This window comes from Nicotiana tabacum, chromosome 8, assembly GCF_000715075.1.
Source record: "Nicotiana tabacum cultivar K326 chromosome 8, ASM71507v2, whole genome shotgun sequence".
Taxonomy (NCBI): Eukaryota; Viridiplantae; Streptophyta; class Magnoliopsida; order Solanales; family Solanaceae; genus Nicotiana; species Nicotiana tabacum.
The window spans coordinates 23189544-23207981 of NC_134087.1; the positions used below are offsets into that span (position 1 = coordinate 23189544).

The 18438-nt window shown below is 34.9% G+C and overlaps 2 protein-coding genes across 2 annotated transcripts; one reads left to right on the plus strand and one right to left on the minus strand.

Moving 5' to 3' along the window:
- On the plus strand, positions 1–3264 carry LOC107778542 (uncharacterized). The gene is made up of 4 exons (XM_016598822.2): positions 1–187; positions 733–954; positions 1785–1961; positions 2877–3264. The coding sequence occupies exons 1-4, from the start codon at positions 182–184 to the stop codon at positions 2928–2930; spliced, it is 459 nt and encodes a 152-aa protein (XP_016454308.1). The 5' UTR covers positions 1–181; the 3' UTR covers positions 2931–3264.
- Positions 3265–4167: 903 nt separating this feature from the next.
- On the minus strand, positions 4168–16573 carry LOC107778541 (AUGMIN subunit 3). Its single transcript, XM_016598821.2, has 18 exons — positions 15722–16573; positions 14413–14449; positions 13690–13793; positions 12459–12654; positions 11988–12054; positions 11260–11363; positions 10145–10229; positions 9911–9965; positions 9372–9503; positions 8230–8299; positions 7908–7965; positions 7764–7819; positions 7379–7531; positions 6693–6804; positions 6482–6623; positions 5472–5547; positions 4799–4894; positions 4168–4607 (listed from the first exon to the last, which is right to left on the minus strand). Exons 1-18 carry the CDS (start codon positions 15895–15897, stop codon positions 4476–4478), a joined length of 1851 nt encoding a protein of 616 aa, XP_016454307.1. The 5' UTR covers positions 15898–16573; the 3' UTR covers positions 4168–4475.
- Between the last annotated feature and the right edge of the window lie 1865 nt (positions 16574–18438).

The following is an 18438-nucleotide window of genomic DNA, read 5'->3' on the forward strand; positions in this document are numbered from 1 at the left end:
GTCCTCTGTTCTCTCTCTTTTTTTCTTTTTTTTTTTACCTTTAAAAACCCATCAACAACATAAGGAAAACTCATTTCAGGTTCCTTTAAAAAAATCCTCCCATTCCCTCTTCATATTTATAAAAAGAGTCAACTTTGATCAATATCAAATATTCTACTGGTTTCTTTGCTATAGCACCAAAATGGATGTAAGTAACTCGTAATATCTTCTTTAATTTCCCTTTTGTTTATTTGTTAGATTATTCCAGGATATGAGATGTTGTCACCTTATATCATTTTAAGGACCCGTTTGTCTATTAAAATATTTTCCTTTTTTCGATTTTTTTTCTTCAAAAATATTTTTGTCCATAAAATTTTATAAGTTTTTAGAAATTTTTCGAAAATGAGTTTTTCAAAAGCAAAAAAATAATTTTGACCACTTTTTAAAATTTTTTAAAAGAAAATTCCTCACTCACAAAACAACAATATTTTTTTCGAGTGAAATGCTTATCCAAGCATAATTTCAAATAAGATTGACTTACCCAAAAGTCTATTTTTCATATGATATCAGAGTCCGACTCATCCATATTGTTATGTTTTCAATGTTGGACTATGTGTTATGATATACATAGTCCAATTTATAACCTAATAGTTTGGCCAAATATCCATTTTTTATTGTATTGTTGGAAAGTTATCTTTTTGAACAAGAGTTTATCAATGTTGATTTTCATTTTTTATTTTTGGTTCAAAACAGGAGAGTAACTATTACTTTAGGAGGAGCCATGTTCCAGCATTTGGTAGCTGGGATTGTAACAATAATGAAATTCCAATTCCTTTTACAGAGTGTTTTGAATCAGCAAGGCAAGCTGGTTTGTTTCACTACAGCTATTCTCATGACTCTGATTTGTATGTCACTGGTGATCTTTACCAGAATGATATTGTTACACCTACCATGATCGTTGTTCCTCGTCGTAAGGTAATATTTTTTTTACCTAGCTATACAGTATAATTTTTCCGCAAAAAAAATATTTATTGACAAAGGTGGCTCTTCAATTTATGAACATTAGCCTCTTAGCTCTCTATTATAACCAATGGCATAGCCATCTTTGTCCAAGAGATTGATACCCTTTATCAGAAAATGATGTGTAGCTAGATAGATTTTTTTGTTGTTATATATATACACACACATATATAAGCAGAGGGGAGCTAGGTTTTTCATTAAAGGGAGTCAAAATATAAAGAAATAAACTCACCAAGAAGTCGAGGTACACCCCTTGGGTGCATGTGGCTCCTCCACTGAGCAAAGGTAGAGCCACCTAACCCTGGAAAATTACACTGCGTAGCTAGGTAATTTTTTTAAAACTAAAATAAAAATTATATATATATGTTGAATCCTCTTAATTATTTGTGTATTTTTTTAAAATATTTTGACAGCCATTAGTAAAAAATCTCACTTCGTCACTGATCCCTTGGCTTTTATGTGGTTGCTTCTTTGAATATGCGCCACTTGTTATATCCATCGAAGAATAAAAAGGGAAAATGACATTGTATATTCGCTCTCAAAATAATAGCCGAAAAGGTGTGTGTGTATATATATATATATATATATAAACATTTTGTATATTATATACAAAAATTATATAAATTTTATACACTTTTTCGAATACTAAATATAAATGCGTGCTTAAAGTGATAATACCCTTCTAAATTAGTTGAACAAGCTTAGGTTACTATTGGATGTGATTTTCTCCTTTGTTTTTATAGTATATGAAGTGCAGAAGTTAATTGTAAAAGTGTGATTGGCAGAAAAAAGCAAGTTACAAAGAAGCAAGAAAAGAAGCATGGGTGATGTGTGATTTTGAGAAAGAACCACCCAGCCCTCTTCCTATATCTCCTCCAACTACTATAAGTGTGCCCAAAAAGCCTATTGATGAAGATCTCTACAAGATTTCCCCCGAGTTGCTCTATGCTAAGCCTACAAGGGTAGGTCCTTCTAACTTCTCCTATCTTTAGGCAGATTCAGGATTTTAATATAATAAGCTAAGTGTGTTTTGTCGAACCTGTTGTAACTTAGTTACTGACTTCTGTTGAACTCGTAACTTTTACTGTGGCTCCGGCCCTACTTCTATCCTTACCACAATCACTACTATCGGCGACCTAGACCTTGGTCGAGGCCGCTAGTAGTGATAGCTGATGAGTTGTAAATGGGTTTGAACAAAAATTTGTCACAACTCGATCCGCCTATATTTCTTGCAAAACAAAAACTAGTAGTTGCCTCTACCTTCCACTCTCTTCTATAGTGGCGAATTTAGGGTTTAAATTTAATGGGCTCAACTTTTAAGATTTTAGCGATGAAACATTTTACTGTTAAAATTATGGGTTCAAATGTAATACTTGTTGGGATTTTAGTAGATTTCTACATATATATTCATAATCTGTGTCATTAGTTGTGAGTTCAATTGAACCCGTAGCATAAAGGCTACAACCACTCTGCTCTCCTAGTTCTTCCTCCCATTCATGTTACCAGAAATGAAGGGACTTTTTGTGGGCCAAAAACTGAAAGGGATAGCCCTTCTTATGTGGTGTCAAACCATCTGATGAATAGTTCTGAAGTGACATTGCTTAAAGTGGTAATCTTTTTGACAGAGAAAAAGCAAAGAGAAGAGTGATTGATGAGTTCTAACGAAAATGGTACTATTAAAGATGATTACTTTTTGGTTTATTTAATTTTTATGCACTACATGTTAAAGTTTAATTAACAAGACAATCTCATTTATATAGAAAAAAGATTTTTTGAAAACTCCTTTTCCTGAGATTACAATATGCAACCTTATTGAAGTGTCAATACTTTTTCCTTGTGCTAAAACTTTTCCTTTGATTTATTTAAATTCTTTTCAGAAGGGCGTCCGGGCTATCATCTCGAGCTGTTTGCGGCCTTCTTGTGCTTGTTGAACATGGTGCAAGCAAAAGAAGAGAAAATCCAGAAAGTATAGAACTAGTAGTTTGTCTGCATGGTGATTTTGTCTATATTTATAGTTATGTTTGGAGTCTTTTGTTGGGTTTAAACCAGTAAAAAATGGCCCAAAAAAGAAGAAAGAATCTTCTCCTTTCTTCTCTACATTGCTAAACGTATGTTTCTTCTTGGAAGTATTTTGATGTCCTAGTACTATGTAGTGTTTAAGGGGAGCTTTAGAGCACCGGTAGAGTTGTTTTCATGTGATTTATAGATTACGGGTTTGAGCCGTAGAATTAGCTATTAATGCTTGCATCAGACCCTTACATGGCCCTTCCTTGAATCCTGTATAAACACATAATTTTTCGTGCACCGTGGAACCCTTTAGTACTATACTAGGGTTGGCTTTTATAATTTAAAAAATCTTGAGGTACTGTGTGGGAAATTGGCATTACAAGGATATATTAATGTATGAGAAAAAAGAGAAATCTCTCCCTCGTGTCTTTATTTATGGTGCCCTGTGCATTTTCAGTTTTCGAATCTTCTTTTGTAAGATCGTTTTACTCTGGCGTTTTATTAATTATCAATTAAAGTGTCAATTAGCTAACTGAACCAAATTTTGGAGGTATCTAACATTCATTTGTTAATGCTTAAAGAAAATATTTCCCGTTTGTGTTCCGAAGAAAAGAACATGCTACACTGATTGTGTATTTTAACTTAAATCCATATATAAAACCATAAAACTTCGATTCAGACTAATCATCATGTCTAAACTAAAAGTGGGTTTATGGTCTTATTGGAAACATCTTTATACTTGCCTTGTCTTTCCCCATGGAGGCTTTTCTCTTTTTCTTTCTTTTGATCATAATAGGAAAACTAACCTACATTGTAAGAAAGGATCAATAACTCCACTACTTTTTGCTTTTGCCCGTCTATATGGATTAACACTGAAACAAAAGGTTGATTAAAAGGCTGTAATGAGTGATTCATCAAAAGAAGCAACAAAAACAACTTTAGTTGACTAAAGAGGAAGTAAAGATATAAATCAAAGAGACTATTTCACACTAGTAAAGCGACAAATGGTCTAAGAATATCCCATCTCGTCAGACAATACCCAAATAATTGTACAATGCCTCTCTTTGTCAATGCAACGAACATTTCATTCAGAAAAAGACATAAAGTAGCTCTCTAGGTCCGAACTATTAGTTAAAAACCTATTTTGAAAAGGATCTTATGTTTTGTGCTTAATACATCTTCTTGGAAATATTAACTGCGGCTAAAACTGGAGATTCTGGAAATGGTACAGCGCATTAGAATACCAATCCCTTTTCGAACACATTTTCATGACGTGCATACAAGATAACTAGTGCAGGTTACGTATTTAGTAATTGTACCATATGAATCATGAGGCTAAAGTCCCATCACAATGCTGAAAAATGTTGGACTGAAGGCAGGAAAGAAGAAACAGGGCTACATACATGCTCAAATATATCAAAAATGAAGAAACCGACTACGTACAAAGCACAATATACAAGGAAAAGCAACTATGACGATTGCAAAGCCCCAACACTTGCAGCAAATTCCATGACCTTGTTTCTTAAGCGCTCAGGGTAGCAGAAGAAATCAACAAAAACTCGCCTCTCGATTGTCTTCTCTGCTTTTTGATGTCTGTAAATCTGTTTTATGACGAGGTTATCATTTATTAGTTTTCATCTTCAAGAAATATAGAGCATAAAAAAGAGTGATCACGTGCTTTTTCTTAAGATATCAAATACACAGGAACCATCTGATAAATAAAACAGCACCAGAAATTAGCGATGGTGTCTATTTAGAGACAGAAATAAGAAGACTCAAGCTAAAAGCTTACCTCATTCTTCTTCAGATGTTCACTGGTCACATCTTCAATGGCACGAGAAAGATTTTTATTGTAGTCTTCCAATGTTGCTAGCTGCTTCATTAGTGTCTATAGAGGGAAGGACATAAATGAGAAGTAAGAGTAAAAATCTTCAGAGTTGAACAGAATAAGGAACTGATGCGCTCAGCAAGTAACCATTCAATATTATGCGCAAAAATAATAATAATAATAATAAAAATTTATAAGTCTAATTTCAGAACCTCCTAACTTTATGAGATATAAGTGGAGGTCCATCTTATATGACTATTCATATGACTTAAAAGAGTGAGGTAAGCTATGCAATCAAGAACATATTTCTTTTCAAGAAGCAAAAGATAGTGGTATATCAGAGCCCACAAAAGAAAAAGAGTGCTCAATTATAACACATACATTATGGAGAGCAGAGTGAAAAAACTTCATTAAATAAATAGATACTCCTATTCAATAGCAAGATATATTGTTCTCCATGTATTAGTCCAAGTTGAAGAATCTAAAAGTCCACTTTGGATACAGTGATTAGTTAAGCAGTCAGAAGGAAATAATATCTCGAAGCCTTTGAGCAAACAGAAAGAAGAGGGGAGGGGGGGGGGGGGAGAGAGAGAGATCATATTTACATACAGCAAAGGCATAACGGCAAAAAATCTACCTGAGGAGTTAAAATTGGTTGAGCAGTTGTTGATGAAGCAAACAATAGCTGCTGCAAACTTTGAAGAAGAGTGCACCTAATATATGACGTATAAGAAGGATATAAGATGCTTTGACACTATGACATGTTTATGTATCAAATCACCATTAATATCAATTAGATTACTGAAATGTCATTATGAAGGTGCAGAACTCCTTGCTGAATGTAAAAGCTAAGGAAAATTCAGATAACAAACTTCTTTGAAATATTAATTAGACAGGAAGACGTCAAACCACAAAAATAGATCGTGAGTTGCAGGTTCAAGCATCAATTGAACACTAAAAAGGTGAAAGAAATATGGTTTATGCAAAACGGAATGATTCTTGGCCACCCATACTACATGGTGACCTTAAAGCAATTTCTTAAGAGATTCGAGTAGACAACCAACACAAAAGATTTCAACAGACTTCTTAAACATTATTGGTCCAAAACTCCCATCTTCCATGAACAATCACTGCAAACACAACCTCACGGATCTTTCCAAACATTCACAACCAGTATCCTAAGAAACTCAAATATGTTGACTAGATCCTAGTTACATGTCCTTGTAACTCCAGCAAGTCATCACTTGTAAATGAAGACGTGCCTGACGACTGGTCAGAAAATCAGAAAGAGACGCTACATAACTTGACAATTTTGCTAGTGTGTGCGCAAATACCTTATACAATTATAATGAGCTAGAAACAGATTGATAGGCATACAGAAATAGTATTTGACGGATTTATTTTTCCCTGACAGCACTGATTTATCAGGATTACACATGGTTGATAATTTGGTGTTGGCTTAGGATAAAAACTAGAATAAAGCGGATAACAATGTGTTGGCAGTGCCACATTGGGCCATGTAAGAGCATATTGTGCACTAAATCTAATTCTAATGTTTCAAAGCTGTCCCCAATATGATTAATATTGTCAAAATAACAGAAGAGAAGCAATAGAGACTGGTATAACTCGACAGAATTGAGAACTTACAGTTTGTTTATACATGTATCTCTATCCTGAGGAAGGGTGTGTTCAAGGTCATATTGTAAAGACATCAGATCTGAACGAAGGCTTGATATCTGTTGAACAATGCCAGGTGCCGATACATATGTTGATGGACCAGCTTGAATATCTGGAAAAAATCAATTAGTATGAACAACCAAAAAAAACTTAGTAATATTTCAAAGTCCAGATCCGTTACTTGAATATAAACTTAATAGGTCTCTGATGCCATGAAGAAATGTGTCACGATCATCCACTGCTCCTTGTTCTTGAACATCAGATGCAGCTTGAATCAGTGCCATGCATCGACCCTAAAATAAAAAAGTTGCATGAGTGGACAACTATGAAATCAAACATGAATATGGTACTCCTATGTCCAAATTAAAATGAAAATTTTCTTTTATGAGGCATCAAAGGTATAACCATCTTGTGTCCATATTTCAATCGGCCTCCTACATTGCCCTCGCCCCTCTTAAACATGCATCAACCAATAACACCACCTCCCAAATTCTAGTTTCTTACCCTCGATCCCAAATTAATTGGAGTCATCTATATGAATCCGTTGTATCCACTCAATTCTATTCAGCTACATTTTATGTGCTTCATAAAATTCAGATTTTAAGTTCCACGCGAACATGGCATTTTTGTTGTAAGAATTTTATATTCAATGTTCCAGCTTTATCCCTTTTAAGTTTTATCCTTCAATTTAAAAGAATCAAAGAAAATTATGAAAGTCAAAATTCATTTGGCTGGCTTAGGGACGTTAAGTATTGAAAGTTGAATAAGGCTTAAAATATGGGAGAAGGGAAGAACAAAATCAAACTGGTGAAGGTTCTTCAGGTTCAATTCAAGTCTTGTGACATGACTCATTCTACACATACATACCACTCTGCCTTTTGTTGCTGACAGGTATCCATGCAGCTCAGACTCCATAACTTTAAGCAATGAAAATGCCCCAAGCATGGTCTTCTTTTCCAACTGACATGCTACTTTCAGGAATTGATGCCTTGCAACATGATTAATCAGATGATTTATGAACTGCAAAGAAACCATAATTAAGTAAGAAGTACAAGAATTTCTAAGCATCAAAGTACTAAATTAGATACCCAGAGGTAGCTAAAAATTGGAACCCAGAATAAAATGATATTAGAAATGTTGCATGACAAAATAGCAAAAGCGAGCCATTAATATTTGCTCCTTATGATGGTTGTTAGTTGAAGAAATAAAGAAAATAACGGTATAGAAACACATCACTCTGTCTTACACATACCGCTTTTTGCCGATTAATGTAGAATTCTTGGCGCATGACCTTTAGATCATAATCCCCTACACATTCCAAAAAATATAGCATCCATCAGAAAAATATATGCTAACAAAAATTTAAGATCACAATGTCAGACGACAATATTATTACCTTCCAAGATGTATGTGTCTTGTAGTTGAGCCAGCTCCCAACAAAGATCAGGAATAGTCTAAAAGAAGAATTGCAGTAGGTAATATGCCCAACTATAACATCAAAAGCTAAAGACATCAGGGGATTCTTGAAGAGGTTGTGATGAAATTTAGAATATGTTTGTTCATTATATATCGATCACTCGAGCTGATATTGAAGCAATCATCTAATCAACAATCTGATAACGCTATCTGACAACTTCTCTTGTTTCATGACTATATAAATTATGTAATAAATAGCTGAACTATGACCAGACAAGATAATCCATGGGTGCTAGACAAACCTCTGATAATAACTTCTCTTCTTTGCGATATAAAATTGAAATTTCTCCAACCAGTTCAGCATGTTTTCTCCTGCACAGAGATAAAGAATTCTATGATAAAGTAGCCCACAAGCAAGGATATAACATTCAGTGAAAGGAAAATTAGGATGTCCATTTTCAGAACTAATATGTTTACTAAAAGGCAGAGAATCACTGAATAAAGATAGAGACCAACAACTACAAAGTTTGCCAACAGGTCGTAGATAAATAAAACTATTTGGGGATGTCACAAAATGAAAAGGAGCTAGCTTTCAACGCAGATTTTCAACATTGCAGTTTTTTCTGTTAATCTATTCCTCGTTATTATGATTTCCTTTTCCTCGTTAACCAAAAAGCTGTCGTACCTGTGGCGGATCCTCCAAAATGCACTACTTTTGGAGGATCCGACACACACCGGGCAACATTTTCGGAGAGTATGAGCAACATAGCTCGTTATTATGATTTTCTTTGGTTCGTTGAATTATCACTGCAAGAGGTCTCCCACTCTCTCCCTGCAGGTAGAAGCTAGTATTCTACAGTGGGAACGTGATAGTTAATGCACAGAAAAACAAAATGCCATGCCATGACAGAACAGACCTCAAAATATTATTTGGGATTGTGCAAGCGACGTAAAATAAGTAAATAGTGAAGCGTGCAACATAAAAAAGTAAATAAATTAAGCAAGCAAGATCTGCAGAACAAAATGGAGATTCTTAACCCTATAGTACACTTAATTTCCAGTTTCAATTTTTTAAAGATTTCTTTTCTTTTTTGTGGGGTGTTCTGGGGGGGGGGGTGAGTTTAAATGAATGCCTTTTGCATAACTAAGTTTCCTTGAATAGTCTTGATATTATCACAATCCATAGCAACTGTTATTGCAAATATAATAAACTTCTTTGGTAAGAAATCAAGCTTTCAGAATGCACACGCAATTGAAATAACTAAGATGTGATGTCATACTGTTACCCCTAAGAGTAAAATATACAAAACCCTTCATGGCCTCATTGAATGGCCACACGTCACTAAGAGCATAGTGCAATAATCCAACTTTGAACAATACCATGAACACGAACAACAAGAAAGAATATCAGTTCTAGAAGTAGAAGAGTGCAAATGACATCTACCGAAGAGAATGAAGGTCCAAATGAATGTGAGCCTCATCTGATGTCACTTGACCCTTAAGCGCAGTAAGAATAGCTTGTTGCTTAGCATTCTCAACTTGAGCTTCTATCCATTGCCTCTCACTTGGACCAAATCTGTCACAAAAAAGGCAACCATAAAGTTGGGTAGACAATCTTTTCTTGAAGGACTCAGAGATGCTTCACAGTTGAAATTCAGGGAAGTACTTCAAAGTAGTTAAAACTGATGCTAAATTTCTATATTTGCATACTATAGGAACCACCAAAGTAAAATTCTTCAACTTCTGACTTTATATGACAATTAATATAGATGGCTAAGCATCCTGTTTCAGGAATGTCACATAATATTAGGATACATCCCAATAAAGCCAAAACATTCAATAGGAAAGAGGTAATATAAAAAGTTGAGAAACATTTAAACAGAAAGAGAACTCCTATATATATCAGTCACCATGAAAGACGTCTTTACACTTCTAGTCTAATACATACTTCACTTAGATTAAACCAAAAGAAATGGTGCATACATGGAGCGAAGGCGTTGCAATTCAGAAACACGCTGGTGGTGTGACTTTTCCAGATCTGCCATGTCACAATGCAACATATTTCAAAATCAACCAAACAACCACACAAAATAGCTGAAGCTAATTCTTAGGACAAGAAGCCTCGCTATCAATAAGTACACGAGCAAATCCACACACAAACATATGCTCGACTTGCAGAAAAAACTAATGCGAAAGGAGGTATAGGAATGTAAATACCTCGTAGTAAAACGTTTGATATGTCATTGAGGCTAACCCATGAACATTTTGACTTTCCCTCCTCTGCAACTAATCTGTAAGGACCCTAAACCACAATGAACCAATAATAGCAATGTCAAGTCACTGAAATCCTATAAAATAGATCTGGAAAGAGCAGATTAAAAGGAAAGGCCAAGATTTTCAGCTATACAAACGAACATTATAATGGTTGGATGGATGACGCGGGCCGGGCCATCTAAGGCCAATCCACCAAATGGGATAACAACTACGTGTGCACAAAGTTGAAGACTCAACATAAACTATTGAATATGGCATTTAGATAATAACCCGACCTAGCATTCTCAACAAACAATCAGCTGAACCCTTAAATCAAAGTTGTACCATAAGAGCACAAAAATTTGAGTAATTGAGATACTAGAGAATCTGGAAAGAGCGGATTAGAAGAAACAGCTCAGGGCTTTGGCCAGGCAAAGGGACATTCTGAAAATTGGCAGGAAAAGTACAGCTGGTCATCCTAAGCCCAATTCATTGTCGGTACTGCATACTATAAAGTTCAACATCTAAAAGTAAGATCGCATATTATGTACTATACAGCAAGAAACACAAGTCCCAAAGTAAGCCTTCCCATATTTGTAGAGCTGAGAGAATAAACTCAACATTAATGATATAACTCAGAATAAGACCATGTATTGGCTCGTTTTACGAATTCTATCTCTAAAATAAGAGAAGTTCCGAGGAAGGAAGTGATACATTAAAGGTGAATATTTGAATGTTAAGATTACGACCTTCTTGGCATTATGGAAGTCCGACCTAAAAGAATTTATGGATCAACAACAGGTAAAAAAGTAACAGGGAGACACTAAAGCAAAATCAGTTCACAGTTATGCATTATGTCAAAATCGTTTGCAAGCTTTACCTTGTATGTTGGTGACATAACCCAAATTCTATGTCTACTGTTTGATGAGTTCCCAAATATGCGTGACATTATTTGATTTGGAGCTAGAAACACTTTGCTAAACATCTTGTAATATAGTATGATACCATGGTGTATCAGGGTGAAGAAGATAAAAATGCTCACAATGGAAAGAAACAAGAAAATAATAATCCAAACGTACTGTATCTAGATGCTTGGTAAACCATTGATTTAACTCCTTTACACAAGATGCATCCACCAACAGATATGCATGGAAGTCCGAGTAAGAAAGGTATATTCCATCTTCTACAATAAAAAAGAATTTGGAATATCAAAGAATAGTCACAGTAGTAAAAACTGGATAAAGAATTCAAATTAGATTCTTAACTCCCTCATTTTAATTAAGTTACTAATTGTCCCACGTGGATTGTGTAAGGAACTCTATAAGAATCTTTACGGACTTGGGCCGCTCCAACAATTACTTTCCAAGCAAAGATGAATCATAGTTCATAGAATATAACACGGAAAGGGAAGCAGAATTTGCTCAATTCAAATTCTCATTTGACCTGCTAATCTTAATCAAGTTGGAATCTTGAATCCAAGTGAGCTAAGCAATAGACCTTTACAGCTAGTCTGATTAAGATATGCAGCATATTTATAGAGTATACATAAGATATGTGCACAAACACATCATTTTTAAAAGCAAAGCAGTAACCAGCAGCACTCTTCTTGTAAAAGCATAATCCCATCATTATTGGAGAATCTAAGTTGTCATTACAGTTTAAGCATTAGAATCTACAAAAGATCTACAGGAGAGTGACATTCAAAACCAAAGCGTTAGGAAATCTTCTAATTAATATATACGCCACACAAACCCTTTAATCAATAAGAGAAATTTTCTGAACAGTCATATGAAAAAAATTCAAGTACCATCCCCTGAATGATAGTGTGCCAACTCCTGCGCAGTAGAAGCCATCCTTCCAAGAACTGCATTCATCTGTGTGCAGTGAAGCATTTTAGGAACCATATAAAAATATAATATCATTATATGTACATTTCCCAGTGAAAGTAGATAAATGTTCAGTTGTCAGATTAACAACTTCAATCTGCCACTTAAACAAGCCAAGAACTACTATTTTTCTCATCCTCTTCTCAAGTTGTCAGCTATCAAAATAGCATTTTGAGCTTTGCTTCGTTGAGTTGCAGGTAAAGCAAAGGAAGAGTTTACTGCGAACCTGCCTACATAATCGTCAGGCCACACTGTCTTTAAAATATCTCGCCTCAACTGTATCATCAATAGCAACCTTACATGTGCAGCCATAATAGGAGATGATATTGTTTGTATAGACTGCATGTCAACTATGCAAATAAGATAAACTAACTTGCATTTAACTGTCGTACCTCTAAATTCCTTGCTGAAAGGCTATCATCTGTGGTAGCCTGCTGTCCATTGAGAATAGAAGTTGCTGCAACTCGAGCTCTTCTTCCCTGAATCAATGCAGAAGCCTGGCCCGTGAGCATATCATATTGAGACTGCAGTCGTCTCAGCTGTTTCTGCAACTCCAATTCCTCAGCTTTTAATGCTAAAGTTGCATCTCTGAAGATTAAGCAAACCATCAATATCAGAGAAAAACAGAGCAAACGTAAAAACAAATCTGCTGAAACCAATTCATTTTAACATAGAAAGGAGCAAAGATGAAGCATAAGCAGAATTATGTCAAAAACAAAATACTAAACAAGTTTACATTTTACTATTTACCAAAAAAAATGAGAGAGAGATATAACATCTTGTGCACACTAAACTGCTTTTAACAATTCTCTGGTATCTAAGCTGCCTCTTCATGCGCAGATTCTAATTGTGGAATAAAGATTATCCAGAAGTGAAGATTGATCAGATCAAAGAAAAGAGGGGGGGGGTTGATAAGCTACTGCTATTGCACTTGAGGCGAGTACAATAATGTATCCTTCACATATCTATGATCAGGCCCCAATCGCATCATGCATTCCATAATATTTCCAGAAACACAACTTAATATCTGAGGCGTGCACTCATAGATAACTGTTTGACTAATTTTCTTAGCTAAAGGAACTTATGTTACATCAGGAGTAAATAAAATGCTGGAACGGTGAAAAAGCTGAGAGTATAGGTACACCACAATAGGAATGTGACTCGTTCAGAAACTAGAACTAACTCAACAACGTAATTTGATCATTTATACACACTCAAACTTCGAGGATAAAACAGTGAGCATTTAGCAATAAAGAAGAACAGATCTAAGAGACAATAGCCATCACCGTATATCCTTCAATCCTTCTTCACTTCCGAAATTGCATCATGCATTCCATAATATTTCCAGAAACACAACTTAATATCGGAGGTGTGAACTCATAGATAACTGTTTGACTAATTTTCTTAGCTAAAGGAACTTATGTTACATCAGGAGTAAATAAAATGCTGGAACGGTGAAAAAGGTGAGAGTATAGGTACACCACAATGTGAACGTGACTCGTTCAGAAACTAGAATTAACTCAACAATGTAATTTGATCATTTATACACACTCAAACTTCGAGGATAAAACAGTAAACATTTAGCAATAAAGAAGAACAGATCTAAGAGACAATAGCCATCACCGTATATCCTTCAATCCTTCTTCACTTCCGAAAACTGCCTCTTGGTTTTCTCTCCTTGTTGAGAAGGCCGAAATGCTGTCATAAGCAAAGTCTAGATCTTCTCCCTGAGACGTCACGGCACAAATAACGGTGTTTATGTACACATAGTGGCAAGAATGAATAAAGGAAGAAATGATAGAAAAATCTTCAACTTCTATTAAATGAAAACTCCTTGTTACATATCCCCTTTTGAAAATCCACAATGCCCCCCCTCCCCCAAACAAACAGAGTGAAAAGATACAATGAGACGAAAGAATCTAAAGGTTGACAAATGACAAGTTATTATCAATAGTAATTTGTTTGCCATTAACTGAGAATGCAGTTTCAAGATATTAAGATACTCATCTTGCAACTGTGAACCTCCGCAAACTTTTTCCTCTCTTCTGAAAGCACCCGAAGTGAACTTTGAAAAAACTGGACAAATAGGTATGTGCTTTCTAACAACTGAGATAAGGAGTACGCATTATCCAAATCCCCTAACTAATATACATCAGCGTTTGTCAGATATACCATAGGAGGCACTAAGGAATCTTTAACTATACCACCAAATTCTTGAGTTTCAACTAGACTGCACTAAATTTTATTTTAATATGAAATGGTATAACCCTCAAAAAATTTCTGCTTTTTTTCTTTTGGGGGGAGGGGGGGGGTTGATTGAGGATGTGAAAAGGCATGAAATCGTACCTCCAACAGTTTCTCTTCCTGTAAAAGCTGCTCATACCTAGTTTACAAGAGAGGAAAATATTTGCAAGGATGAATAACGTGTTCCATGTATTGAAGTAGAGAATTCTGATGAATGCAAGAAAATAAATTGGCTAGAAGAATAGGATAGACAGTCTAAAATTGTAAAAACAAGATGAATTCTTTAAGTAATGTGTTGTCAAGAGATGTCATTTCAAGCAACTAAAACGCTTCGGATTCTGATTGATTGAGAACGAGGATAGAGTCATATCGACCAGTATATACTCCTTTTCTCTTTTTCATATGATTATTTCTTATCAAGAAAGGGAAAAATAAGTGAAAAACGAACATAGGCCTATAGTGATCATGACCGCGAGATCTAAATTAAAAAGATATTAGTAACTAATAAACGCATAAACCAAGTCGCGAACAAAATACATACACAGCAATTCATAAGGGAAAATTCAAGAGATAATCAACAGCTACTACTATTACGCCTCAATCCTAGGCAAGCTCACGAGATAATGAAAGTTGAAAATACTTCTCAGTAGAAAACTCAAGATTACCAATATGCATTCTCCTTGAAACTATAAACTCAACAATTACATCTAATCAATTATTCTAAAACTTCTATAGCCAATGTCCAAGCCATTTTTTTTATTTTTATTTTTAAAAAAAGGAGAAGGAAAATCCACTACACAAAGTCTTGCAAATATTCTCCTATTCATTCAGGATAAAACCCAAAGTAAAGTAATCACAATTATGGTATCATGCCCATTAAGGATATATAAGACTTCGAAATGACATTGCTTAGTAACTTTGAACAATTTCAACACTCAGATAAAATTATACATACATGACACAACTAAAATGGCACTGCTTAGTAACTTTGCAAATTAGAGAACACATTAAACTGATGAATAAACAACAAATTTAACAAGAAAATAGATACTAACAGCTTCTGTCTACTGACATATAGAAGTGTATAATTCCATAATCTCTTGAGACGTTCAATTTTCACACTTACACGAAATTATTCACGCAACTAAAGCAGTCATGTAGCTAAAATGAAATTGCTTAGTGACTTTGAAAAGTAGGGGAAAAAATTACACAATAATCAGATGTAGGAAACAACATATTTAGATACTAGCTTGATACTTAGTACAGCTTCCGATCCAAAAACAAGTGAGCTCTAAATTACATTTTTATCTCAAATTTGGACGCACAGATGACATTATATACACAAAACCAAAGAAATTTTGTAGAATGTAGGAAGATAAACTGATAGCCAAAAAAAAAAGGAGTGACTTACTGTGTAACTTCGGATGGGGAAAGGACATTAGAAGGGCGAAGGCTAGAGCAAAGCCAATCGAGGACAGGTCGAGCGTCGTCGTATTGGAAAGGCCACTCGAAACTATCAGGATCAAGTAATTCGTGACCTTCGTAACCCAATTCCCCAAGCAATGCGCATAATCGCGCACCGCTCATGCTTCACTGTTGTGCTGTAGATGTTTAGATCGGAGTGTCAATTGGTTAAAAACGCCGCCGAAAGTGATGTCGCTTGGCGCCGGCAGTGACCTAATTTGAGAGATTTTTGGCTGACGAGAGAAATTTGAAATGCTACTCGCACAGTCGCACTACTACCTGTTAACTGAATTAGAGATGATGCTTCGAATTTAATTTTCTTTTTCCCTCTTCTTCTTCCTCTCTTTTTTTTTTAAAAAAAGAAAGACAATATGTCAATTAATCTGCGAAAACAAAAATCACTAGCCTTAATTTTCTTTTGTTGTGGTTTGGGAGTGGATTCCTGGTTGATGAGGAGGATAACATAGAGGATGTGAGTGTTTTCGAGGAATTAAGACCCACAACTAAATTAACAAGTCAAAGTTATACTCGTTAGACTGTAATTCCAATTTTGAATTAGGGCATAAATATTGCTTTTTCACTTAAAATATGTTATTTTTTGACATTTTTGCAAAATTAAATGGCCATTGAAACATCCACAATATTTTATAATTAGTTGTTATTATATCAATTGTGTTATGAAATATAACTCAAAGTAACAATATGGAACAAGAAAATAAAGCAATTTAGTAAAACATGAACAAGAAATGGAGATAGAGAGAAGGAAAGATTTTCTTCTTCAAATTGTGTGTATTTTCTTATCTATTACAAGGCCTTTATATAGGCATAAAAAGTGAATAAAATATGTCATGGAATATGTCATTGAACATACAAAATATGTCATTGAATATGTCATTAAGCATTTGAGATGAAGATCATGGAAGAAGAGTAGACATCCACCATAATATGATATTTATCATAACACTCCCCCTTGGATGTCCAAAGATAATGTGCCTCGTTAAAACCTTACTAGGCAAAAACCCTATGGGGAAAAAAATCCTAGTGAAGGAAAAAGAGTACACATGTTTAGAAATACGTCTTTTGGTTGCCTCATTAAAAACCTTGCAAGGAAAACCCAGTGGGACAAAACCTTGTAAGGGAAAAAGAGTACAGTGCGTATTAACTCCCCCTGATGAGAGCATAAATTCACATCCTTGATCATTCACATCCCAATCTTGTACACTAGTTTCTTGAAGGTTGACGTCGGTGGAGATTTGGTGAACAAATCAGCCATATTATCACTGGAAAAAATCTGGTGCACATTGATATCACCATTATTTTGAAGATCATGTATGGAAAATAACTTTGGTGAAATGCGATTTGTCCTAACTCCTTTTATGAATCCTCCCTCCAATTGGGCTATGCATGTTGTATTGTCTTCATACAAAATTGTGGGTAGTTTGTAACACTTCAAATCACATTTTTCTTGAATAAGATGTATTATAGACATCAATCATACACATTCTCGACTTTCTTCATAAATAGCAATTATCTCAGCATGATTAGATGAAGTATCCACGATTGATTGCTTAGTCGATTGCCAGGATATGGCAGTGCCTCCACATGTAACACATATCATGTTTGAGATCAAGCCTTGTGTGTGTTAGATAAATACCCCGTATCAGCATAACCAACAAGATCGGGATTGCAATCATTTCCATAAAATAAGCCCACATCGGTAGTCCTTTTTAGGTAACGCAATATGTGTTTGATTTCATTCCAATGTCTCCTTGTAGGAGTAGAGCTATATCTTGCTGAGACATTAACTGAAAAAGTTATGTCACGCCTTGTAGTGTTAGCAAGATACATTAGTGCATCAATTGCACTAAGATATGGTACTTCAGGATCAAAAAGTTCTTCATTATTTTCATGAGGTCGGAATGAATCTTTATTTATATCGAGTGATCACACAACCATCGGGGTACTCAATGGATGTACTTTATCCATATAGAATCGCTTTAAAATATTTTCAGTGTATGTTGATTGATGGACAAAAATTTCATCTTTCATATACTCAATTTGTAGACCAAGATGAAATTTTGTCTTTCTAAGATCTTTCATTTCAAATTCTTTCTTTAAATAGTCTACTGCTTTATGAAGCTCCCCGGGAGTTCTAATGATATTTGAATCATCAACATACACGGCGATTATAACAAATTCAAATCTGGATCCTTTTACAAGGACAAATTGAATTATTCTTGTACCCTTCTTTCAATAAGTATTTTCTCGGGCGATTATACCACATGCGCCCTGATTGTTTCAATCCGTATAAGGATTATTGAAGCTTTATTTAATAAATTTCTTGGGAACCGTAATATGCTTCAGAACAATTTAAATCCTTCAATGATTTCCATTATACACATATCAAGTTTTTTATGTATTGTCAGATTAAAACCTGAACTGACTACATCCACCACAAGAGAACATGTCTCTATATAATCAATTCCAGGATATTTACAAATCTTCTTGTGACACAAGTCGTCTTTATGTCCACGACTTGTCTTTCTTCGCACAAGAGCACATTTATACCTCCACTGGCTTTATACTTTCAGGTGTTGGGACTATCCGTCCAACTTCACATTTTTCAGGTGAAAATCAATCTTGATTGCGTATATTTTATTTTAT

Bases quoted from the DNA above. Each gene is read 5' to 3' on its own strand.
- LOC107778541 (XM_016598821.2), bottom strand. From the start codon at position 15,897: ATGAGCGGTGCGCGATTATGCGCATTGCTTGGGGAATTGGGTTACGAA. The intron at 14,450-15,721 runs GTAAGTCACTCC...CTTGTAAACTAG, and splicing joins TCCCCATCCGAAGTTACACA to GTATGAGCAGCTTTTACAGG. The intron at 5,548-6,481 runs GTAAGTTCTCAA...GTCATATATTAG, and splicing joins GATACATGTATAAACAAACT to GTGCACTCTTCTTCAAAGTT.
- LOC107778542 (XM_016598822.2), top strand. The intron at 955-1,784 runs GTAATATTTTTT...TGTGATTGGCAG, and splicing joins TCGTTGTTCCTCGTCGTAAG to AAAAAAGCAAGTTACAAAGA. The intron at 1,962-2,876 runs GTAGGTCCTTCT...AATTCTTTTCAG, and splicing joins TCTATGCTAAGCCTACAAGG to AAGGGCGTCCGGGCTATCAT.